The 26,920-nt window shown below is 42.3% G+C and overlaps 1 protein-coding gene across 2 annotated transcripts in view; it reads left to right on the plus strand.

The window, feature by feature from the left end:
• The window catches only part of LOC141112051 (ovochymase-2-like), a 202,047-nt gene that overhangs the window by 109,775 nt on the left and 65,352 nt on the right, over positions 1-26,920 (plus strand). For both annotated transcript variants that reach the window (XR_012236517.1, XM_073604441.1), the window contains exons 12-16: positions 7,217-7,357; positions 9,729-9,859; positions 15,569-15,662; positions 17,283-17,414; positions 22,867-22,941. Coding sequence is in view for 1 of the 2 variants with exons in the window: in XM_073604441.1 (XP_073460542.1) it covers positions 7,217-7,357; positions 9,729-9,859; positions 15,569-15,662; positions 17,283-17,414; positions 22,867-22,941 (573 nt within the window). In the remaining variant the exon portion in view is untranslated. The remainder of the gene's footprint in view (positions 1-7,216; positions 7,358-9,728; positions 9,860-15,568; positions 15,663-17,282; positions 17,415-22,866; positions 22,942-26,920) is intronic.

The following is a 26,920-nucleotide window of genomic DNA, read 5'->3' on the forward strand; positions in this document are numbered from 1 at the left end:
TTGTATATGGTTAGTCTTGCCCTAGGCTAAATAATTCAGTTAGAAAGGTACTGTTAATAACTTTGGTATTGATGAAGATAGTTTGAATTATTTTGGGATTTTAACCCTTTTAGAGTAAACAATTACATATTTTATTCATATGTAACTGTTTAGATATGTTAACTCATAAAATTGAGGTTGTATTGCTTCAGATTAGAATAAACAAAAACATAAGTATCAAACATTTTTCTTTCGGCCTCTAAAACACCATTGTTTAGGCCATATGCATTTTCCCACATTTTTTTGGTGCCTACTTGGATGCCAAATATTTGTTTGTGTAGATGGGTTTGTTACTAGAATGAAATGCAAACTAGATTGTGTGTAAGGAGAGGACACTGAGCAGCTGTTTTCACATCTGGACACTGGAGCACTAGTGTGGGACCCCAGAACACCATTTTTATTAGGGGGCCACACAGGTGCTCCAGTGTATACTATAGGGGGGGCTACATCTGTGAAGCTTGTACTAAACAGGTAAAGTATTGCAGCTTGACAAAGGGCAATAAAGAATATACATCTTGGAACTCGGCTAAAATAGACAATTGTACCCCACTTCCAAGCAATGTTTCCTATTTCTAGTTCTGCCATCAAATATCTGTGTGCTAATTATACCATTTGTGTTTTACATAGGGGAGAAAAGACTCGGAGGACACCCCTCATCCGAGGAGACCAGAGACCCCCCACCTCTGGAAGAAGGTGAAATACCCCAAACCCAAGAAGAGCAGGAGGAAGAAGAAGATGTGGTGGAGATTGGCACCACAACAGGTGAGTGTCTGCGACCACAGGCTCAGGTAAAAGAGATGGATGGTGGCAGATTTTTGAGACCTGTTTTTTTTTTCTTTCTCTCTTTTTAGGTGATCGTGATGTGAGGGATAGAGAACGTTTCACATCAGAAAGTGCCCAGATCCTGATCGGGGAGATCATGGGGTGTAATGCCGAACTGCAAAACATCCAGCAAAAAATCAACGATGTTATTAAAAAAAAAAATAACATCATTGATGTTTTGGGGCGAATTTAAAACCCCACAAAATCACTTTTTGGATTGTGGTCCAATCTTTTAAATTTTTTGCAATGTTTTGAAAAGCCAAATTTGGAGGATGCACACAGCGTGCCAACATGTGCTATCTGCCATCACGGGAGATCAATGGACGCGTTTTGGGGGTGCAACCCCTTCCTCAATTATAAAGTCGCGTTGAGGAAGGGCTTGCTCCCCCAAAACACGTCCCTTGATCCCCCCTGATGGCAGATAGCACATGTTGACATTCGTAAATTGGTGTGCATCTTCCAAATTTGGCTTTTCCAGGGGTGATTCCCCCCATCTGAATGCTATATCAAACCCAGTTCCTAAATACTGATGTCTGATATAGCCTTCAGGTTTTACCTAATGTGCACTTTGTAAGTTCAAGTTTTTTGGCTTTCTTGTTGGTTTTAACCAGGCCTGTTTTCTATAAAATGGACATTTTGATTTTGGATAATGCCACCACAAAAATTGTTATACAACAAACATGTTGGTTTGTTTGAAAGACCTTTGGTAAATGCACATGTGATTGTGCAGGTATTAAAAAGATTGTTAATCAAGAATGTGTGGATTATTGTCTCAACGCTACAACACTTTTGTGGTGATGTAATTGCTGCTTTCTGTGAAAATGGGGGCTATTTCCTAAGGGCAAATCCACTTTGCACTACAAGTGCTGTTTCAGTGCAGTTGCAACTGCACTTGTAGTGAAATGTGTTTTTGCATTTAGGAAATAACAGTCAACAGTGCTTTGTATAAGGTTACACAATCACAACATTTTCTGGACTCAACACATTTATGACAGGGTCAGCTAAAACAAACACAAGCAGTAAATGTCCACCAAGAATTTTTTTGTTTTTTTTATTAGAAAAAGGCTTCACATATTGTCTGGCATATTGATAGCCCCCCTACCCGCAAAGAACTCCAGGTAGCGTAACCGGACATCACGGGCACTCAGGGAGGGCAAGCCAGGACGGCCACTTTCAAGCGCCGTCAGTGTGGTTTGATGTAGGATTCCGGCCTCAGGCCCAACTGAGCCAGCATAGTTGGCCGAATGTTTCCTTAAAAAGTTATGGAGAACACAGCACGCCAGTATAATATGGTTCAGTTTATACTCCGCCATATGGATGGGTGTCAGAAATAGTCGGAACCGGCTGGCCAGGATTCCAAATGTGTTCTCCACCACTCTTCGGGCTCTGGCCAGCCGGTAATTAAAAACCCTCTGTTCCGGGGTGAGGGTCCTCATTGGGAATGGCCGCATCAGGTGGTCCCCCAGCGCAAACGCTTCATCAGCAACGAACACAAATGGGAGTCCTTCCACATTGTCCTCTGGAGCTGGCAAGTCCAAGCTGCCATTCTGGAGACGCCTGTAGAACTCCGTCTGGGCGATGACTCTACCATCGGACATCCGGCCATTCTTCCCCACGTCCACATACAAGAAGTCGTAATTAGCTGACACCACCGCCAACATCACTATACTATTAAACCCCTTGTAATTATAATAGTACGACCCCGAGTTGGGTGGTGGGACGATGTGGACGTGTTTCCCATCAATTGCCCCTCCGCAGTTAGGAAAGTCCCACCGCTCGGCAAAGTGGGAGGCCACAGTCTGCCATTCCTGTGGCGTGGAAGGAAACTGTTGAGGAAAAAACAATAAACATTACTATTTTTACTCTGAAACATGGCAAGCAGATTAGACACAAACATTATGGGGCAACCTCCAGATAGCATTTATTAAGGGGAATTTAACAACACCAAAGTATAAGGTACACCTATCATATTCCCCCTCCCCCCCTCTCATGGGCCATTTCTAACATTATAGGGGGTGTGTGTAAATCTTGGACAGGTAACCCTCTTCACTTCATTGAGAGATGAATGCCTAAATAATGGGTATTACTTTGAACAGACCCTCCTTAGTTACACTATTGGCAGACCACTGGACAGGTAAGAAGTGTCATAATACAAAGATATAAATACACACTGTACACATTTGAGGACATTTGGACATTCTGCTATTACCTATCAAGATAATAATAGGATACAAAAAATGTAAACAGTACCATTGGAAAGTATACAGGCAGGCCCTTGCACTACATGCTTTGGGGAATTCATCCATAAATCTGAGCACTAAAGAGGTGGGTATAGTGTGTATGGGTTTGGCAAAGTCAGCAGATAGATGATTGAGGATAGAGAATTGGGATCAGCTGTCTTAGCAGTTGGGGGAGGGAGGGTTACTAAAAATTATTTGGGGACACCACAAAAAAAAACCTCTGCCACTCTGCCTGAATTTAAAGCTAAAATAACATTTCCAAACATTTTAGGGGGTGTTTGGGGTAAAGCACTACTATGGAGCTGATAAAATACATTGTTAAGTGACTACATGAGGTGAATATAGGGCAGGAGACACCATGCTGGGGAGGTTAGTGAAGGGCAAATATGTATGAAGGACCTAAAATAATAATTACATAAAAATCCAGCATGCATGAGGACAAAGGGGACATTCACAGCATATTATAATCATGGTAATTAGGGAATGAGGAAAGAAATACAATATATTAGCAAACATTCAATACAATAAAATGTGATATAAAAGGATAAAAATCTTACCTTCATATACTCCTTCTGCAGGACCTGGATGATGGCAGAACAGGTCTCTGGGATAATGATACCCAGAGCCTGGGGGGAGATGCCTGTCGAGAACTTTAAGTCCTGCAGGCTTCTCCCTGTGGCCAAGTACCGCAGGGTAGCGACCAACCTCTGCTCCGGAGTGATGGCTTGCCTCATGCAGGTATCCTGCCTGCTGATATAGGGGGTCAGTGAAGCCAACAGACGGTGAAACACGGGTTCCGTCATCCTGAGAAAGTTCCTGAAATCATCAGGATTATTCTCATGGATCTCACGGAGCAAAGGCATATGAGAGAACTGGTCACGCTGAAGCAACCAATTCTTGGTCCATGAACTCCTCCCCACCCTGTTCATGGACTGGACTTGTGTCAAGGTCAGGACCCCAACACCAAGCCCCCGCACAGCACGAACTCTACGAGGAGTACGTATACGAAACATGGCTAGAAAACGGTCGGCTGCTCAGAACGAAGTAACAGAACGCACTGAAGAACAGCAAGGCCTGTGAAGAGCGACCTGAAAAACAGTAACGAACGAACAAGAATACAATGACTACCTAAAGTCACGCGGAACTTGCTTGCACGCACTGAAGAGCAGATACAAACCCACAAGCACAAACTGAACGGCAGAAAACGATCTGAAAGCCACGAGTCTGAAAAAGCGCGAATCGTCTCTCACCAAACTTTTACTAACACGAGATTAGCAAAAGGAGCCCAAAGGGTGCCGCGCTTGGTTCTGAACTGGCCTTTTCTAGTCTCGTCGTACGTAGTGTACGTGACTGCGTGGTTGGCGATCGGAAATTTCGACAACTTTGTGCGACCGTGTGTAGGCAAAACAAGTTTGAGCCAACATCCGTCTGAAAAAATCCTAGGATTTTGTTGTCGGAATGTCCGAACAAAGTCCGACCGTGTGTACGCCCTATTAGACTGTAAAGTGCATGAGCATTGTGGAACTGAATGGGCTGTGAGAGATAGTGAGCTGCAAGTATCTCTGTTACACACCCGTTAGGCGTTCATGCACGGCGAAAACAACCAGATAGCTAGAAAGACATAACACTGTAGATTTCTTAAACATCTGTTTCATTTATTGCCTGTTTTATTTGCTATATCCCTTCCCTAAATGAGAATTATCAGTGTGTAGACTGGCCATTCAGGACAAGGTTTAATTTAGAGCAAGGAGGGTAATGAGCACTTAGATACTTTGAATGAGCTTTCATGCTGCTTCATTAGCCCACTGGAGCCCTGAAAAATCAGTAAGTTTAAACATGACACCGGGTTGGAGCTTAAAGTAGACTAAGGACCATCCCCTGCTTCCACTTGACAGTGCTCAGACTTGGCTATTGGCCCCTCGGCCACCAATTGCTGCATCAAAAGAAGGCAAGGGACTCAAAGGGTATTTTCATTGTAACTGTAATTTGCAGTCACAGTGATCATATCAAGTATTTACATGGATTAGTTTATGGCTATGGCTACACTATGGGAGCACATGTTCAGTAACAGCATAGTTATTATAATTACTTATAAAGCACAATAGATTATGCAGTACTTTACACAAGACACAGAAACAATCATATTAATTCTTACCACAGATGGATTTGGGTTAAAGTGGAACTAAACTGTCGTAATCAGCATTGACTATTTTTAATCCTTATGCTGCTAGCATTAGTAAATAGGAAGATATATTATATTTACTTGTTTTAAACATATTTTGTACATTTCTGTTGCTTCCTGGTTTCTGGCCTAGGCCAAAATGATGTCATAAATCCCTGGAGTCCCGGAGTCTTCATTGGCATTTTTTGCATCTGGAAGAGGGGAAGGAGGTGTTTTCTCTGCTAAGCACACCCTCCTGCATGCATGCCTAAGCTAAGGGCAGCTGTATTCCAGGAGGTAAATGCTACATGAATCATCTGCCCTTACTCAAGATGGCCGCACCTAGAAATGCTAATGGGGTTTTTTTTCAAAGCAAATTCTCAAAATGAAGCATGGAGTAATGGATGGATGTGTGTTTTTGCTTTGAATAATAAAATGAATTAAATGTTTATACTACACCTGTGAAAACTGGAAATCACTGCAGTAGACACTGCTGCTGCTGGCTTGTGCCAAGCAGCTGCCCTGCTGCTTAGTGATCATAGGAGGTCCGCCATGGAGCATGTGCACCTTTTAGAGAATGCATTGCAGTCTGATTGGACGTGGTGGAGATTGTGATGTCACTGCTACGCCTCTCTACCTCAACCAGTTAGAGAACGCTTTGCATACATTCAGAAAATGCAAAGTATTCTCTGAATGACGCCCCTGCCAAGCGAGTGACCGCCTGTGCAGCTGCTTGGCATGAGACCTGAAAGCAAGTGGAGATTACTGTAATAGCGGTACCTACAACAATGATTTCCTGCTTTCAGGGGGATCAGCCAGGTTTGCAACTTGCTATTTTATCATGGTTACATTATAGTTTATGGGGGTTTTTTTGAGATGTGCAAAGAGAGATCACACAAAAAACTTATAGGTAAAATCAAATTGTATATAACATTTAATTAAGTATTGACAGATAAAGAAAACACATGTAATATTACAGTATTGGAAAAATGTAAAAGAAACTTGGCTATAGATGCCTTTTGCCAAGGAGTCCCAAACGTTTTTCCAAGGTTTGGCAGATGATCAAACCAGACACGTGCCCTGGTGAGGGACTACCTTATTCCACTTTTGGCTGTGGTATATACAGGAGTAATTGATGGTATTGGCCATTCGTAACCCCTTTGGAAAGTAGCATTACCTTTCATAGAAGATAGCACACATTCCTTCAGTTGATCAGTTTGTAGTAATGACGTTCCTGTAGCATTAGGTCATTCAAGATAAAACCATCCACTCTACCAGGCTTATGTATTAGTGAGACATAATAAAATTAAATTTCTCCATCACATGCATACTTACTGTATATTGGTCCAAGTTGAATATAAAAATGCATCCATATACGTGGGCTTTACTTCATGTTGGGCCTACTTGCAAGGATTACAATTTAAGATGGTCTTGACCTCGATATCTTGGGTTTTGTTGTCCCACACTATAATCCAAAGGGTAATTGTATGGAAGACAATTCTTAGTGTCCACAATCGTTTTGATGTTTTATACCCATGTTATAATACAAAATGTTATTCTGGTTCACTTCTGATGGTGGTCAAATGCTAACTTGTGAGCCTAGCGAATACCCACCTAATTGCCAAGTTTTTCTGATGTTTTGTTTCCCCCACTCATGTACCTTTGTCTATACAGAGCTTGCGAGGATTGTTCGCTGCTCTGCAAAGTGCTTTTGTTACTTTTACTCTTTTTAAAACATTAATAAAAATGATTGAAACAGAAAAAAAATATCCATACCTCGTATTCATCTTTAAATTTTAAACTAAAAAAATAATTAAAAGTGAATGAACAAAAATCATTTTACTTTTCCTTCAAAATGTAAAAGCAATTTCTTCATTGTCCAATCATTTCGACAAGACTATCCTCTTATTTCATGTGACAGAATTGGTTTCTTATAATTTCGTTTTCATTCTAGGTAAATTCTGTGGAAGAGATCGTCCTCGGCCTTTACTTATCCAAAAAAATAAAGTCAACCTGAAATTCGTCTCCGATTTTCAAGAATGTAGAACTGGATTTGCGCTGTCCTACCTGGCGGTAGAGCCAGAAGAATATTCAGGTGTTTCTTTTACAAACGTTGCTGTGTAATGCAATGTGAAGTTGTGTTTTTAATTCCAGCCTATAGTGATTTTCAAACATGACCAATTTAAAAAAATGATTACCATCCAACAAAGAAAAAAGAAGCCACTCTTCACCATAAAAGCCTGGGACAATTTATTGGTATTTGGTATAGAGGCTGTTCCACATGTGGCCTCTTCATGAGTTTCCATCTTTCAAGAGCTTAATCATGGAGTCAGTATTGTTTAGTTCCTCTGCAATTTTCAAACCTGACCATTTTCAAAAGTGACCAATATATGATTTATATGTATATGTTGTAAAACAAATGAGCCTGTAAGAAGATGCACGATGAACTACGCACTAAGGAAAACAGAGGGGGGAGAGGTGCTGCGCTATCCAGAACAGAGGGCTACTGTGTGTGTGATCTCCGTATGAACTACTATGAATTGTATTTCAGACACTTCACCTCTGTTTATTTGAGCACATAGGACCCTTTGTCATTTGCACTATAAGAAGATATCAACACTTTAAGTTGTTTCACCTATGCACTCAGTTGCATGTTACTTGGACTGTGTTTTTTTGTTTTTTGTTTTTTTGTTTTTGTTTTGATCAGCAGATCTTTTCGGACTATTATTGCTGGGACACTGTTTTTTGATGGAGTAGATGCGTTTAGGTCACTTTAGCACTTGCACCTTTTATTGCCGTTTTTGCACATAAGTATCATTTATTAAGGATATATATATATTCACTGTCATGTATATGGACTGAAAGTTTTTATTGCTATGTTTTTTTGTTTACATCAAGCTGGTTTTGCACATTTACATTCACTTATTTAAGATTCTATTATCATTGCACAAGATTTTCAGTGTTTACACATATTTAATTAATTTAATTTATTTTATTCATAATGGGGTATTAGCATGTAGCCGATTGATTTTCCCATTAGTGGGTTACCACATTTTATAGTAGTTCATACGGAGATCACACACAGTAGCCCTCTGTTCTGGATAGCGCAGCACCTCTCCCCCCTCTGTTTTCGTGCATTTTGGGTTTTTGTTTGGCCCATTTTCGGTGCGTGCAGCCGTCCAGACGCACATTGTTTTTTCTTTTTTTTTTTTTTTTTCTTTTAGGGTAGCGCAGGAATACTTACATTACGCACTAAGGAAGCTTTTCTTTAGCTTTGGGCCCTTCACTCTGGCATTGTTTATGACCAGTTAGAAAGAAATAAAAGTTAATAAATAAAGCAACATGCTAGATCTATTGTTTTTAGGTAAGAGATAAACTATTGATCAGTGAGGTCCTTCTACCGGTATCATTTTAAAGGAAGTTATTAAAGGTACTGCATTATGTGAGCTGCCCTCACCCATGCATTAAGAATGTGGCTATTGTACTGGATAGCTGTTAGTTTGAAGAGATAATGAATCTTTGATATGGACTATCAAAGATCTGTAACTGGTCAATATGCTAGCTAGCACAAGCACTAATTGTACTATGTAAAAGCCAACAGGCCACTATAGAGAAAGAAGGGAACCAGCTGGGGGCCACAACTAAGACAAGTCATTTAGATGTCACACTAAGCTCCCACTCACTTGGTCATTAGACTACCAATGAGATGATGATGTTGTAGATTGGTGGTGCTACAATAACAAGCTGTGCAATAACAAGCACTGAATGAAGGAACGCTTTGCCTTGTATTGACCAGAATTGACATCTCTGGTCACATGACAACCACTGTGAACACTTGTGAAAGCATCCCTTCATAAGTACTGACAAAATTTCCCTGCGTATCTCTGTATAGAAGGGTATGTCCTCTCAGATTTTGAGCCTGGACCAAACCTTTTAGGTCAGTCTTTTTTAACCAAGGTTCCATAAAACCCTAAGGTTCCTCCAGAGGTTGCTACAGGTTCCTTGAGCAATTCCCGTCTCTCAGATAAGTTTCTAGTGGCACCAAAGATCTTTATAGATATTTGTAAAAGGAGGAATCTTCCCATTGATCACAAATGTAATATTCATTCTTCCCCATTACCAACATACTAATTTACTAATAATTATTAGCAGGGGTTCTTTGAGACCTGGAAAGTTATTTTAAGGGTTCCTCCATGTTCAAAAGGTTGAGAGAGACTGTTCTGTGTACATTTCTGTGACAAGGAATATTCTGATTTCTTTTAGAATGTATTACATTGCTAGAAAGAGGAGATCACATGGGGCAGAGCAGATGCAGGCTGAGTTAGTTCCAAGGCTACAGATGACAATATCAAATACAGCGTTATTCCTCTCCAGCACTGATGTGCATTGTTTATTCTTTATTATTGAAGTTTCATCTTTGGTGATGTTTTTTATAGCATTAGATCAACATATCCTTGTCCTTCCAGATTCTTACTGCGGATCTGTTGCTGTTATTTCTGAAGAAGGAGAAATACAGACAATAAATCACCCAGAAACATACAGCAGCAACTTAGACTGCCATTGGATTATCAATTGTCCAGCATCTTTAAGGATAAAGGTAGGCAATACCGGCACTTGGTTGTTAAAGCCTATCTAAGGGAAAGTAAAGTCGAGCTGCTCCCACACTGCAAGATTAAAGCGGAGGTCCACCCAAAAGGGGAGGCTCTGCTTATCTGCCTTCTCTGCCACGTTTGGCACCTTTTGGGGGGAGGGGGAAGCGGGTACCTGGTTCGCCCCCCCCCCACTCCTTCCCCTTGGCTGGCCCATGCTTCATGCATGTGCAGTAGGAAACCGACTGTGAAGCTGCAAGGCTTTACTGCTGGTTTCCCTTAGTTAAGATGGCGGCGCACCAGCACCCGATAGCCGACTGAAAAATCGGTCCGGGTGAGGACACTGCTGGATTTCTGGACAGGTAAACCATTACTTTTCCTTCTCACTTTCCTTTGGTTTGAATGAGCAGTGCACCTTATGCCGCGTACACACGAGCGGACTTCTCGTCGGACTGAACTCCGATGGACTTTTCAACGGAGTTCCGACGAAACGGACTTGCCTACACACGATCCCACCAATTCCGATCGTTTCAAACATGATGACGTATGACCGGACTAGAAAAGGAAGTTCAATTGCTAGTAGCCAATAGCTGCCCTTGCGTCCTTTTCGGGCCGTCGGACTAGCATACAGACGAACGTTTTTTTCGATAGGGATTGAGTCCGTCGGAAAGATTTGAAACACGTTCTATTTCTAAAGTTCATCAGATTTTTCAACACAAAAGGTCTGATGAAGCCCACACACGATCGGAATGTCCGACGGATTCGCTCCGTCAAACCTTTTCTGCCGGAAAGTCTGCTCGTGTCTACGCGGCATTAGTGACAGTCATGTGCACTGCTCTGTACATAATACTAATCCCATAGTCCATCTCAGGAGCGAGCCTATGTTCCAACCTGCAGTGGGTTCATGGGGAACGAACGTTGCCACCCTCTAACAGGAAGTCAGATTACAGCAACCCAAAAAAAAAAGTTTGGCGATTCGCAGGTGGCTGAGAGCAAAAGAAGGTTTTTTTGCGTTAGGAATACAGGGTTGAATATATTTTTCTTTTAAATCAGATTTTGGTCTCATTTTAAATGCTTGTTAAGGTCTAGGACCCAAAAAGCACTTTAATCTACCTGATCCTCCACTCCCTCAGCACTCTCCTCAGTTCCCCTATGCTCCAGCAGTGGAATGTCTATTGGTATCCGCACATCCAGTACAGGGCTATGAGAATGATGATGTCAGAGGAGTATAGGGGAGAAGAGGCTGCAGGGACCGCAGTGTGGAAAACCTGCAAAAAACCTCAGGGTTTCAGTGCCCCCTATCCACTGTTCTAAACAATGCAGAACAAGGCATGGTAAGTCAGTAATGGGGAAAGATTGGATGCAGAAAACCCACAGGCAGCACCTGTGACTAGTCCTATGCCTGCCTTTTGGGCACAGTTTTCAAAGTTCATTTCTTTAACTTTCAGCATATCTGAAATTTTTTTTTTTTTTTTTTTTAAATGTTTCTTACCTTTTTAGATGTATCTTAGAAGAAGGCATTATGGCTAACTGCAAGAATTTATCTAAAGGGTAACTGTGATCTGTCTCAAGGGAGTGGCTGGGGACAGGCTAAATACAGTTCTCATTACCATTTAACGATTAACATTAATTTAGCTCTAAATGTTTAACGCTTTGTTAGGACATACAGTGTTGAATTCTAGTTAACAACTGATCAGATTAATTCTGCCCCCACAGTACAGACAGGGTTGATGCGATATCCTTATTTTCACAAAAATAATCCATACACATTCACCACTTAATGGTCCCATAATCTATTTTTCATTTCATCATTTCTTAGACCCCTTTCACACTGACAACGCCAGCTCGTTTTAGCTGCGCTTTAGCGCTGTTTTACCCGCGCTTTTCAGCCTCTAGCGGGGTGGTTTTAACCCCAAAAAAAGGGTTAATAACTCCCGTTGTGTGACGTTTCAAAGCACTTTTAACGCGCTTTGAAAGCGCTGCCCATTCATCACAATGGGCACGGCATTTTTGGAACGCTAAATACAGCGCACCCAACCCGCCCCAAAGATGCTGCTTGCAGGACTTTTGGGAACGTCCCACAAGCGCACCGCCCGAGTGTATAAAGTCACACTGTAGTGAATGGGAGGTGGTTTTCAGGCGCTTAGCAGAGGCTATTTCTAGCGCGAAAGCGCCTGAAAACCACTCCAGTGTGAAAGGGGTCTTACTGTGTTTATCTGCCTCCTGATAATGTCTTCTGTGAGTTCTCAAACCTCTCCTTTTACCTCACTTTTGTTTGTTAGGAATGAGCAGTGCGTGTTAGATACAGTATCTCACAAAAGTGAGTACACCCCTCACATTTTTGTAAATATTTTATTATATCTTTTCATGTGACACCACTGAAAAAATGACACTTTGCTACAATGTAAAGTAGTGAGTGTACCACTTGTATAACAGTGTAAATTTGCTGTCCCCTCAAAATAACTCAACACACAGCCATTAATGTCTAAACTGCTGGCAACAAAAGTGAGTACACCCCTAAGTGAAAATGTCCAAATTGGGCCCAAAGTGTCAAAATTTTGTGTGGCCACTATTATTTTCCAGCATTGCCTTAACCCTCTTGGGCATGGAGTTCATCAGAGCTTCACAGGTTGCCACTGGAATCCTCTTCCACTCCTCCATGATGACATCACAGGGCTAGTGGTTGTTAGAGACCTTGCGCTCCTCCACCTCCTGTTTGAGGATGCCCCACAGATGCGCAATACGGTTTAGGTCTGGAGACATGCTTGGCTGGTCGATCACCTTTACCCTCAGCTTTTTTAGCAAGGCAGTGGTCGTCTTGAAGGTGTGTTTGGGGTCCTTACCATGTTGGAATACTGCCCTGCAGCCCAGTCTCCAAAGGGAGGGGATCATGCTCTGCTTCAGTATGTCACAGTACATGTTGGCCTTCATGTTTCTCTCAATGAACTGTAGCTCCCCAGTGCTGGCAGCACTCATGCAGCTCCAGACCATGACATCCCCACCACCATGCTTGACTGTAGGCAAGAAACACTTGTCTTTGTACGCCTCACCTGGTTGCCGCCACACACGCTTGACACCATCTGAACCAAATAAGTTTATCTTGGTCTCATCAGACCACAGGACATGGTTCCAGTAATCCATGTCCTTAGTCTGCTTGTCTTCAGCAAACTGTTTGCAGGCTTCCTTGTGCATCATCTTTAGAAGAGGTTTCCTTCTGTGACGACAGCCATGTAGACCAATTTGATGCAGCGCCCTACGTTCTGAGCACTAACAGGCTGACCCTTCACCTCTTCAACCTCTGCAGCAATGCTGGCAGCACTCATACGTCTATTTCCCAAAGACAACCTCTGCATATGATGCTGAGCATGTGCACTTAACTTCTTTGGTCGACCATGGCGAGGCCTGTTCTGAGTGGAACCTGTCCTGTTAAACCGCTGTATGGTCTTGGCCACCGTGCTGCAGCTCAGTTTCATGGTCTTGGATATCTTCTTATAGCCTAGGCCATCTTTATGTAGAGCAACAATTCTTTTTTTCAGATCCTCAGAGTTCTTTGCCATGAGGTGCCATGTTTTACTCTGTGACCAATATGGAAGAGTGAGAGTGATACCACTAAATTTAAAACACCTGCTCCCCATTCACACCTGAGACCTAATGAATCACATGCCACCGGGGAGGGAAAATGGCTAATTGGGCCCAATTTGGACATTTTCACTTAGGGGTGTACTCACTTTTGTTGCCAGCGGTTTAGACATTAATGGCTGTGTGAGTTATTTTGAGGGGACAGCAAATTTACAATGTTATACAAGCTGTACACTCACTAATTTACATTGTAGCAAAGTGTAATTTCTTCAGTGTTGTCACATGAAAAGATATAATAAAATATTTACAAAAATTTGAGGGGTGCACTCACTTTTGTGAGATACTGTACATGCACTGTTCTATGCACACTACAAATCCCATAATCCCTGTCCAGCTCAGGAGTGAGCAAGAAATGTGGCTATGTTCCTACATACAATTGGACCATGGAGAAAATTTTTTGTTTTTTAATCAGAGTCTAGTGTTGCATTAAAAGAGAAGTAAAGGAATCCCCCCCCCCCCCCCCATCATACTTACTCGGTCCGATGCTACATCTGCCTCCCAGCGCCTCAGCACTGAGAACCGAGCGATCAAACACCACCAATCGCTTGATTTTCAGAGCTCTGTAAGCAGAGAGCTGTAGACTGTCAGTCACTGCTCTCTGCTCTGCTCCCCCCTCATTCATTGCAGCGCTGGGCTGTGGAGGGGCAGGGGGTGGCCAGCTCAGTCTCTCAGCGGCTCGCTGAGCGGCTGAGCGGGGTGTCAGTCCAGGCACCTGGCGGATCCAGACCCTGTGGTTGGGATGATGCGGTTCCTGGACTGACATCCGTGACGTCAGCAGAAAGCGGACTTCTGCCCACTCTCTGCTGAAAACGGGTCACAGAAGTGCAAACGAATTGCACTCCTGTGATCCATAGAATTACAGTCAAACAAGCTTTGGCTATACTTCTCCTTTAATTTTGAAAAACACAGATCCCAAGCCCCTTCATAAAAATAACTTTTTCCTTGCTGGCATTGCAGAAATGAGCATCTAAAAAAGCTAAGCTGCATTTTCTTTTACATTTTTTAAAAGTTATGGTATGTACATAGGCAGAAGTAACAAATACACAACCGGACCATCATTAATATTGATTGGACTCTGGGCAAACATTTTCCTGACCTCCTCCGCCAATGGTGGGTAGTTCCTAATGGCTCAGTCTATAGCAGCGGTGACAAGTAGTGGCCACAAGGCTCTCTCAGCAGGCACAGTATCACTGATCTCTCTGATCAGGTGTCCACTCACTCTGGGTTGCCCATGGTGGCTCTGGTTGGCAGAACAGTAGGTCCTTATCTTGGAAGCAGCTTTGTCCCGCTGCACTCAGGTCATACTCTGTAGTCCCAAATAGGAAAGTGAGCTTTTTCTGGCATAGTCTTTCTCTCTCTCAAATGGCATCCCCAGCACGGTCCTCTCACACACTCTGCCTGGGTAGTCAACTTGAGGAGCAAACTTTGTCCGGGAAAATATGGTTCTCTCCTCCTGACTTATGCAAAGCTTGGCTGGGACTGTAGTTTATCCTCCATTATTTTCTCTGTGCTGGGGACTTCATGTCCCATGATTCTTCAGTGTTCCTCTCCCGTCCTCTCTTTGTTTAATTAATCCCCCCCACCTGTTGACATAAGAAGGGGAGGTGGGGGAAGTCCACACACACAGTCCACTCTGTGTGTACATCCCAGCGGTGGGACAAAGAGCAGGCGGTAAATGGGGATCACACAAACCCCACTCCTGTGGTTAAACTCCCTGCTGTTAACAGGAGGGGGGGGATTGTGAGCAGGAAGTTACACAGATAATCCGCAGCTCACTTCTCCCCTGTCACAGCACAGCCAGCTGCAGACACAGTATACTAGCGGTGAGGTCAGGCAGATGAGTCAGAGGGAAAAGGGTATTGGCTGCTCGGTTACACAGGGAAAATTATTTGCGAACAGCGCTGGCTCAAGGGACAGCTGCTTTGAGCCCCACAAAAATGACTAGGCCTGGGGCAGCTGCCCTTTTTCCCTGTGTTAAAGACGGCTCTTAATACAATAGATGTTATCTCAGTTTGGCTACATGAAGGTTCAATATTCGCACTTTATTTACTGCTCAGCTTTCACTCTCTGTTGTCTAGGTCACGTTTATCGTCTTTGAAGTTGAACAGAGTAAAGGCTGTGTTTTTGATTATGTGCTCATTTATAATGATGTGGATAAAACTGATGTGGCAGGTGAGTTTACTGTCCTACCGCAGTCTCTGCTATCCCCATGTCTGTAAATCTGGAAAGAAGCATTGAATCATTCTTTATCGTACTCAGCATGTCACTACAGGGCAAGTCTGAACCAGAAAAATCAAAACCATAATCTGTGGTTTAGTGGTTAGGATTTCTGCCTTGCAGCACCAGAACCCTAGTGTCCCAGTCAGGACACTATCTGCATAGAGTTTACATGTTCTCCTTGTGCTAGGCTGTGTTTCCTTCCACATTACATAGACCTAGTAGGTCAATTGGTCCTAGTATGATGTTGTAGTGATTGTTCACAAGTTGGCAGTTTCAACCGCAGATAAAGTACTTTGAGCACCCCAGAAAGGGAATCTCTACAGAAATGTAATATAATAATAAATGTTATATTCTATATGATAAACATTGGCAGCAATGGATATTCCCTTGCAAGGAATGTGTAGATGTTTTGTAGATATTCTCTTTCTTTATCCGTGATGGCCAGGACTGAAAAAAATGATATAATATTTTTTCAAATTTTTTTCCAGACAGGTAAATATAAAATACTGCTTATGTATCACTTTGCCCTGGGCGTGGATGACCTTGTCCAGGCACTGGCCATCAGGTTGCCCTCTTACATCAGGGTCCCCATCAGAGTTCCTCCTTACATCTTTGTCCCCATCAGAGTGCCCCCTTACCTTAGCGTCCCAGAGTGCTCAATTACATCAGAAGCAGAGACCATAGACAGTCTTTGCTAAGCTTAATCCTCAGTCAGTGCACTGAGGATACACCACTTACCCTAGCTAGGGAGTCGAAAAAAATCTGGAAGCGGGCAGGATGTGGCCTATGTGCTAGGGTTTGGAGACCTTTGCCCTAGGGGTAACAAGCATTTAACTCTTGCATTGCGGAGGGGCCACTGCAAGGGTTCCTACTTCCATCCCAAAGCCGGGATTTACCATAACATATTACTACAGATAAAAAGTGTTGATTTTATGGTAAAATGCCGCCATTTATAATGACACTAAAATTAAATTTTGGTACAATCTTGAAGATTTATTTGCAAGTGAAATAAAGGCGTTTTTTAAATTTTGTATTTTTTATGCTAAAAAAAGAATGAACAAAAATGAAAAACAGTTTATCTAAGAATGGTTAAAAAGATTTAAATCAACAAAAAAAATACTTAATGAGACACTGCTACCTAGTCCATGCCAGTAGTATCTCTGCAAAGGACATCTTTTAAAAGCCTTCCTGTATAATCTCCTTGCTCCTCTGCAGTTGGCAGTAAAATTGTGTGTGTTGGGAACCTGGAGTAGCAGCGATGTCTCTTCCTGTCATGTGACAGTGCTTGGGCCTAACAATTGCAGGTCACATGCTCCTCCATACCTGAAAGTTTGGGGTATTCTTACCAGCCGTGAAGGTGCAATGAACTGCGGGAGAGGGCAGGTTAGGTAAGTATATGGGGGCCACGGGATGCACTTTCCAGAGACACTGTCAATTTGCCTTGCATGGAAAAGGACAAAGCATTTCTTTAAAAGAGAGTGAGTTAGGGGCCGACCTGCTGTGTGATGACTTAAGACATCAAAAAGCCAGATAATTCAAAGTTTTGTTTACAAAGTATGTGTTCATTTGTAGGAAGGTTTTGTGGAAAATCCATTCCTGATCCAGTCGAGAGCACCTCCAACATAATGCAGATTATATTTTCTTCTGACTCTCGTGGCAATCATATCGGGTTTCGAGCAAAAATCTCCTTCCATGGTGATCAATGTAAGACATTTAACACTGTAATTGTAGACTTTCCTGTAATATGGTGCTGTAAAGGAGAATGACAGGGGTACATGGTTTTAAAAGGGGTGAGGGTCTAGAGAGTCTTAGAGTATTATAATACCTTGGAACAATGATCCACAATAAGTAACACATTTTCCTACCCTCACCATCCTCCCAGTTTCTCAACAAATGGAACCTTAGCTACAGTTATGGGGGTCCCCATGTAACGAGCCCCTGCTCGCTCGGTTCCACTCTCCCGACGCTCCTCTGCGGCTATTGAATCAGATTGCAGATCGCAACGTCTGATGGTTCAGTCATCCGATGCTCCGGGATTTGAACTACAGCTATGTGCCGTTCGAATCCAGTTGTGATAGCTCAGAACAAACACCAGGCAGGCTGTATGTAAGTTCAAACAGGGATCTCTTTTATTGAATGGAATACAGGCTCTTTTATACAGTAAAAGAGGAGGTGCATACCTCCTGCTCATATTACTCTGAACATACACCTGTGACCAGAAACCTAATTAACATGGGCTAATTAACTAATCCCTTTAGACAGCCTAGATGACTCAGTCATGACCTTTAGGCCAGACTGGCCGTCTTGTAGCTCAGAAAGCACAATCAACATTGTCACAAATCAACACAGAACTCTTCTTCACACAATAGCAGAGTTGATTAACACAAACAACAATGGGGATCTAATGACTCTTAGATCCCATACTGGACTTATTTACAATAAACACATTCTAGCAGGCAACAGACAGACAGACAGGTGGCTGGAATTGACATCAGCATCTCCTAACAGTATTTGTCCCAGCAATATGAATCGGCCACTATTTCTAATATGGAAAATCCAGGGTCCCCAGAGTCTGTGTCTCTTGGGGGGATATGGACGCAAATCTAAAGTAACGCCACCACAAGGGTCCCCAGGCATACAGCTCACAAAGAGCAGCGTTCCGCCAAATGCCAGGGCCCATAATTGGTCGGTAAGAGGCTAGAATTCAGTCCCCTCCAAAAGTCTCTCTCCCGGCTAGGTATGTCACACCCCACCACTGAACCTTATCTGCAGGATCAATCCCATTAAAATGATCTTCCTATCCAAATTCATGTTTCTGTTTAAAGCAGGGTTCCTCAACCAGAGTTCCCTGGAACCATAGAGTTCCTCCAGAAGTTGCTGGGAGTTCCTTAAGCAATGAGAAATTTCTGCCTCTCAAATAAGTTCCAACTGACACCAATGATCTTTTTAGATATTTGTAAGAGGGTAATACTTCCCAATGTTCACAAGTATAAGGACCATTCTTCCCACTGACTATCACACTAATGAGTTGTAGATATAGTAATTTTTATCAGGGTTTCCTTGAGACTGGAAGCCTATTTCAGGGGTTCCTCTATGTTGAAAAGATTGAGAATTGTTGGTTTAAAGCCTCGTCGATACTTACCAAACAGTGGTTTGAACGTTTTAACACCCTTATTTCTTCCTTTATCCAGAGTGGCTCCCAATCTTACCTGGCATGGTCTTCCAAGCTGCAGTAGCAAATGATGGACTGGCCCACCCCCATTTTTCCCACTACACCGTATTTGCAGTGGATGCAGCCACAATTGGTTCTTTTTTTTTTTTACTACGTAATCTGACGCTAAGTACTACTATTATTACATGTAGGAAGGGTTTTCCGTGCTTGGCAAAAGGCCTTGTCTATATTCTGACATGGCCCAGTCCATTTTTCACCTAATTTACCCTAGTGGAGCAACCAAAGATTTATGTCCATCCAGGTACAACATGGTGGGCCCGGGAATTAAATATATTCTCACTTCTCACATTAAAGTACCTTCAAGAGTTTTGAACAATTGCAGTTACAGATGCAATTCACACAGATAGTTTTATAGATACATTACCAGGCCATGAGATCTCAATTTCTATCTCTTAGTATCACTCTTTAAATTAGTACTCAAGAAAAGTTACTTATGACCAAACCCAGTCCAAAGTGTCCACTACCATCTAAAACCTATTTCGGGCAGCCGGACCTCAAACATTTATCAACTCTTAGCAAAATATGGGCTGTATAGATTTTCCCAAGAGTACTGGATGAAGATGAAGCAAACTTGGTTCCTCAATGTTATACAGTGGAGAACAATGTGAAGAAATAAAACAGATTTACTGTGCTGTCTACAAACAATGTTAAGAAAGCAGCTAGCACAGCAGTAGATCGATTGCAAAAATTTAGAAAATATGTGAAAGATAAGTGCAGCACTAAAAGTTGATCTCAAAGTGAACTGAAAACAATATGAAGAACAATATGAAACAGTGTACATATGCATATGTATGTATAAAAAAGGTGCAAACAACTGATCTAATAGTGAACTTAAACAATATGAACAGTGTATAGATACACATAAGTATACAAATGTAATAAACCTTTAAAGGAAAAATAATATACTAAGTGTCATATTGGCAAATGTGCAGATAAAAATTATGTGAATAATGTCCAATGTTAATGTCCAAAGTGAAGGGAAACAAATCCTTAATGTTTGGAAGAGTGAACCAAACAATGAAATTATAAATATCCAAAACATCGTTCAAAATAGTTGACACTTGAACTGAGTGTGTGAAATAGAAAAACGTGCCCTAATTTGCTGATAAGTGATCCACCACCAGAGAATCAAAAGGCTTACCAGAACAATTGAACCCAAATGGGTGTACACCCAATGGATCAATCAGGCTTGTAGGGCTACACATTAAAGGGGAACTGTCGCAATGGACACGACCTCCAACCAGAAGACCAACTCCAACAGTAAACCTCAATGGGGTAGGTTTTATATTTATAAAAAGGAAGAAAAAGTAGGCACATAGTGTAATCCCGTTAAAACAGATGATGTCTTGTGTGACGAAATGCATCGGAACGCACTGCTGAAGTCACTGTTTTATTCTAAGCACTTTTCTATCAACAAAAATGTGAGTGTATTTCCTCCTTTTTATAAATAAATCATTTCCGATTTAAACGGAATTGCACTACACATTACCATTGGACTATATTCACATAATTTTTATCTGCACATTTGTCGATATGACACTTAGTATATTATTTTTCCTTTAAAGGTTTATTACATTTGTATACTTATGTGTATCTATACACTGTTCATATTGTTTAAGTTCACTTTTAGATCATTTGTGTGCACTTTTTTTATACATACATATGCATATGTGAAGTAATTGGTACAATAAAAATTATTCAAGGGTGATTACGGATTCCCTCTATCTATTGCACCTATGTATTACCTTGTCTATTCCTATAGTTAGCTAGTCTATTAAAACTCTGATCACATGTTACTGTTGATATCACAATAATACAAGGTTAGCTATGAAACCAAGCACACTGCTTAATAATACAAAGTCTTATTTATTTCCCAAGAAAATAGGAAAACGCTAACATGAAAATACTAAAGAAAGATATTGCAAAGCATATAACACCAAAACATATAATACAAGAACATCAAAGATACTTATTACACGCTCTCCTCGGCTGGACTTAAAATGGTAGAGAGATAGCCATGAGGCTCAAAATGGTGGAGAGAGAGCCATGAGGCTCAGGCACAAGCCAAGAGCCAAAGGGTAGAGAGAGAAGAGGCTCTCTGACTTGTTCAGTCCTTTTATACTTCAATCATACACCATCCAGACCCAACCCCATTGCCATCCCATCCATACTTTTGACGGATCACATATTTATGGGGCAGTTCTCCTCAATATATTATATTACTGTCCATCCTGCTGTATTGGCCTCTAGGGGCAGCATTGTCCATGTCTATGTATCCTGGTCAATCTTCAATGCCTTTGATCTTTTGATCTTCTGTAGCAGGACATTCATCAATCATCTGTCAGCTATGGTCCCTTTCAAGTTTGCGTTATAACAACAGACAGTCCGGAGCCTTGATGGAGGCCTGATCTCTTCTTTCAGATATGCTACAAAGACATTCCAGACCGCCCCATAAAAGCAAAGGCTTGGTTGTATCAACCAGAAAGAAACTCCAGAAATATGGTATTACATCATGTTGCCTTCCAACAATATGTACACTGTTTCATATTGTTTTCAGTTGACGGTGGAGAAAATGATACAGTTCTAATTTATACATAGACTTTACTACACTCCAGACTGTTCACTGGGCCTTCTGCTTCATTTCAACTTTGTGCAATGCAGAGATAAAACTGCCAAAATATCCCATATTCGGTTAAAAAATTGAAAGCTCTTGGTCATTGCTATATGCCATTTGAAGAAATACTTGAATTGCATAGCTCCAAAGAAAATTATATTTTCCTATTGAGCATTCTGGAGGACCATGTCCCCTTGAATTATCGTAGGATTATATTTCATCTGCTACTGGTCTATGCCAGGTGATTCTGCTACATTGGCAAAACCCAGACTCGCAATACATCAATAAACTTGTCAATGATAATGTAACAAAATACAAAATCGCCTTCAAAGGGTGAGAGTGCCCAAATACGTTTAGTAAAATATGGAACTCATGGTTATAAAAAATAGATGCTATCTGTCTTAGTTTGACATGCTTCTTTGCATTGCAGGTGTTGTTTATTATAAGTGGGGCCAGGAGTCCAAGGATGTGAGTGATTGGTTGTCTGACTGTTTCTGGCTTGTTACCTTGGTAACTTGCTTGTAGAACAGAAACATCCCGGTAGAGCTCTGGTTCTCCACAATCCCAAAAGTGGGTGGGTATATATGTTTCTGACAAAGGAGTATACCTGAAGGTGGCTAAAAATACCACTTCAATCACCATTAAAGTGACTTGTGCAATTATCCAAAGTTGTCAAACTCGAAACGTTTATCCAAGCATTAGTGCAAATCGGCCACCACCTCTTAGCAGCTACTTTTGATAGACCTCTACTGCACCAGTGAGTAGGTTGGAGGAGACTTGCTTCACTCACAAAGGTGTATATATATAATTTTGTACCTGATTTAGTGTGTTGAATATTATTCACATATTTGATCTGTTGTTAGTGTCTGTATTCAGGCACATTGTGCATTGCTGCTTTCTCATTTATTTTATTCAATTTATTCTGGTCACTTTATTTTAAATTGGTTTAAACACATATTTTTCACTAGGCACAGGGGTTTATACAAAAGATTTATATATGGAACCTGTAAGGTCGGGCTTTGGTTGCTGCCATTATCTACAGTCTCTTTATTTCCATATATTATATACTGTATATATATATATATATATATATGTGTGTGTGTGTGTGTAAAAAAATCCAATATATAAGAATGTTAAAAGCAATTAACAATCAAGGCTCCCTTAACCCTCTTGTAAAGAATTGTATTGTAACTGTACCATTTCCCTTTATTTTGAAAAACGCTGTTAGCACTATATGAATCCTGTATAATAAATTAATAATATAATCATTGTACTAAAATGCTAGTTACTATGTTTTTAAAACATTACAGCCTCGGAGAGCAAACCTACAGATTTTGGAGGATCAAATAAGCAATCAAACCCTGGAAACAGACTTGCAGATGCTGGTAAATGATTTTTTATATTGTAAGAGTATTTTAGTGCATAGGCATGCGGCACACCCTAATCACTGCTTGCTGTGCCGATTCCCCCTATTGCCTGGGCTTCCCCTTGTGTTGCACCCTCCCTTTCCCGCAGTGATGGTGGCTTCCAGTGGCGGAACTACTGCCATAGCGAGTCCCCCCCCCCCCGCTGTCTGCTGGGAAACACATGGATCCCAGAGACAACAGGGACCATCCGGTTTGCGCTGCCCGACTCCTGCATGCACTGTAGGGAACCAGGCTGTGAAGCCTCAAGGCTTCACTTCCTGATTCCCTTACCGAAGATGGCGGCGGCAGCATCCGAGGACCGAGGGACAGTTCGGCCTCGGGTGCCGACATCGCGGGCACCCTGGACAGGTAAGTGTCCTTATTTTAAAAGTCAGCAGCTGCAGTATTTGTAGCTGCTGACTTTTACAAAAAAAAATTTTGCGGGACTTCCGTTTTAACAAAGAAAATCTCTTTCAATTTCATGCTGTCAGCAATGGCACCACATGGAAGGGAAATGTCACAAGGCCTGAGAAACAAAATCATTTCTTTACACAAGAATGGTGAAGGCTACAAGTTCAGCAAAGCTTCACTTATCAGTCAGAATACAGAAGCAAAAGTGATACAAAAAATGTAACAAAGATGGAACTGCAACCATCTCACTGTGTCCAGGCCGCCTACAGAAGTTGACACCTCACAGGAGTGTCTTCTGATGAGAAGGGTTGAAGAAAATCACCATGAAAGTTCACTGCAGTTGGCTAAAAAAGTAGAAAGCCAAACTGGGGTGATTGTTTCCTGTGACACAATACGGCATACACTGCAAAGGAATGGCATATGCCATTAAAGCCCATACGTAAAAAAGCCCACTTAGAGATTGCCAGGGCCCATGCTGAAAAAGAAGAAAACTACTGGAACTCTGTACTCTGGAGTAACGAGACAAAGATAGATGTTTTTGGAATGGATGGCTTCAAAACTGTATGGCATCGCGAAGGTGAGGAGTACAAAGAAAAATGCACGGTGCCTACAGTGAAACATGGCAGTGGCAGTATCCTTCTGTGGGGCTGCATAAGTGCTGCTGGTGTCAGGGAGCTGCATTTCATTGATTGTATTACAATCTTGCTGTCCTTACAAATCATGGAGGTCATACAAACTACTAGATGTAGAATTAAAAACTTTTAATATCTCCTAAAAAGCGTTAAAAACACTTACAGGATCTGAAGTAAAGGGAAGCATGTCATATGTTCATAAAGCAGGTGGTCCGGCATCAGAGGGGTCCCCAGTATGTTATGAATTCCCAAGGATGTCAGTGTACAGCAGCGGAAGATCCCAGGATGGCCAGCAGATGAACGCCTACGGCTCTAGAGACACTGGTAGAACAATCGCGCTGTCAGGATCAGCGAGGAACAGAGGATCCCGGAAATTACGTCAGCAGAGGGGGACAACAACCAGCGTGGACCGTAAACCGGAAATAGTCATCAAAATGGGACGCATTTCGGAACTACTGATTGGTTCCTTCATCAAGCCAATCAGCATCCGGGATCCTCTGTTTTTCACTGATCCTGACAGCGCAATCATTCTACCAGTGTTTCTAGAGCCGTAGGCGTCCACCTGCTGGCCATCCTGGGATATTCTGTTGCTGTACATTGACATCCTTGGGAATTCATAACATACTAGGGACCCCCCTGATGCCGGACCACCTGCTCTATGAACATATGACATGCTTCCCTTTACTTCCCTTTACTTCCCTTTACTTCAGATCCTGTAAGTGTTTTTAACGCTTTTTGGGGATATTAAGAGTTTTTAACTCTGCACTTAGAGGCGCCTTTTTGCTTTTGTTTATAAAAAAAAAATGCAGCTATATACCCGTTTACAGAGCGCCGATCGACAATCACATGACTCGTCGCCTCTCTCCTCCTCTCCTCCTCCCCTCCTGTCTGACATCAGCAAGGGATCCTCAGCCCCGCTCGCTGCAGCTGTCAGGCCGAGAGAGGTGGTGGGTCACGTGAGCGCCGATCTGCTCTCTGTAAACAAATATATAGCTGCATTTTTTTTTTATAAAATGCAGACACTGGAGCACTTTACATTAATAAACAGAGAGGACACTGTGACGTGTGCATAATGGGTTTACAACCACTTTAATACAGAAGGTGTGTTTCTGGCCAGTTCACCAGAGGGTTAAAAAGCCTAAAATAGATAAGTAATGCCGCCACCACTTCTAATGATTGGCAAGCTACAATATAGTACATTGTTGGTTTTGGGTTTAATACCATTTTAAAACAAACCTGTACTAAGAGAAATGAGAAGAGTGTTGTGACGGAACACCTGGCACCCAGCCTGGGTGCTTTCGCCAAGATACAGTGGAACTCTTTTTTTGGAAACTCACACAGCATATATAGCACACAAGATCAGGTAAGGGCCTGATCACATTACCCTAACACTGCAAACTGTAAACATGCCAGGAACCATGAAACAGACGGAGACAGAAAATGCAGTAAAAATCACACCTTTTAATAAAATGGTAAAAATGGTGCAAGTAGTAAACGTAGTCAAAACATAGCCAGGAAATCAGGAAGCCAGAGATCAGAGGCAGCAAACAGGATCAGGAACCAGAAGGGCTGTCAGCCAGGCAAGTCTTCAGCAGGAACACAGCAGAGAGTCTCTAGATATGTTGACCAAGGCAAATGCATTGAAAATATTAACCAGGCAGTTTAAATAGCCAGAAGGGGCTGGCTATGGGCTTGACTGACGAGCAGGAGATGATCAACAGGTGAGCCACTGTGGAACGATGAGTACTGGCAATTAACCGACAGCTGAGCAACCTGAGCACACAGAAGGAAGGGCGGAGAGCCCAGCCCTGACAGTTCCCCCTACTCAATGACCCCTCCCCCTCAGAGGACCACCAGGTTGAGGAGAAAATGTCTATGTAAAGCACGGAGGAGGACAGGAGCATGTATGTCCGAGGATGAGACCCAAGAGTGTTCCTCCGGACCGTACCCTTTCCAATTAACCAGGTACTGTATGCGCCCACGGAACCTACGGGAGTCGATGATCGATTGTATCTCATACTTCTCATGGTTCTCGACCTGCACCTGGTGAGGACGTGGTACAGAGGTGGTGAAGTGGTTGCACATCAAAGGTTTTAATAAGGAGACATGAAAAACATTTGAAATACGCATGTTAGAAGTTGGTCTAACGCGTAAGCCACTGGGTTGATCCTACGGCGAATACGGAAAGGCCCAATAAATCGTGGTGCCAGTTTCAGTGAGGGAACATGGAGTCAGAGGCTGCGAGATGACAGCCAGACCTTCTCCCCAACCTTGTAGGAAGACGCAGGTAGGCGTCAGCAGTCAGCATGGAATCTGTATCTCTCACTGACACCTTACAAGGACCCTTGGACCTGCACCCAAGTGGAATGAAGATCGCGGAGATGCTCCTCTAATGCAGGAATTCTTTGAGGAACAAATGAGTCAGACATCATGGATGGTTGGAAACCATAATTCACCATAAACTGAGACAATCGGGAAGCGGTATTGACGTTACTATTGTGAGCAAACTCTGCCCAAGGTAGGAGGTCTGACCAGTTGTTATGGTGGTCAGAAATACAGCAGCATAGAAACTGCTCCAAGGATTGTTTGGCTCATTCTGTGGCCCCATTGGACTGTGGGTGATACGCAGAAGGAAATCTTAATTCCTAACTGTGCACAAAAGGCTCGCCAAAACCTGGAGACAAATTGGGTACCCCTGTCAGACATGATAACCTCGGGTAGCCCATGTAATCGAAAGATCTCCTGAGCAAAAATGGATGCCAGTTCTTAAGATGTAGGCAACTTCTTTAGTGGAATACAATGTGACATTTTTGAGAACCGGTCAACCACCTTAAGAATAACTGTGTTGCCCTGGGAGTTGGGTAACTCCACAATAAAATCCACAGACAGGTGGGTCCAAGGACTCTCTCCATTTT

This window comes from Aquarana catesbeiana, linkage group LG11 (assembly GCF_042186555.1).
Source record: "Aquarana catesbeiana isolate 2022-GZ linkage group LG11, ASM4218655v1, whole genome shotgun sequence".
Lineage (NCBI taxonomy): Eukaryota > Metazoa > Chordata > Amphibia > Anura > Ranidae > Aquarana > Aquarana catesbeiana.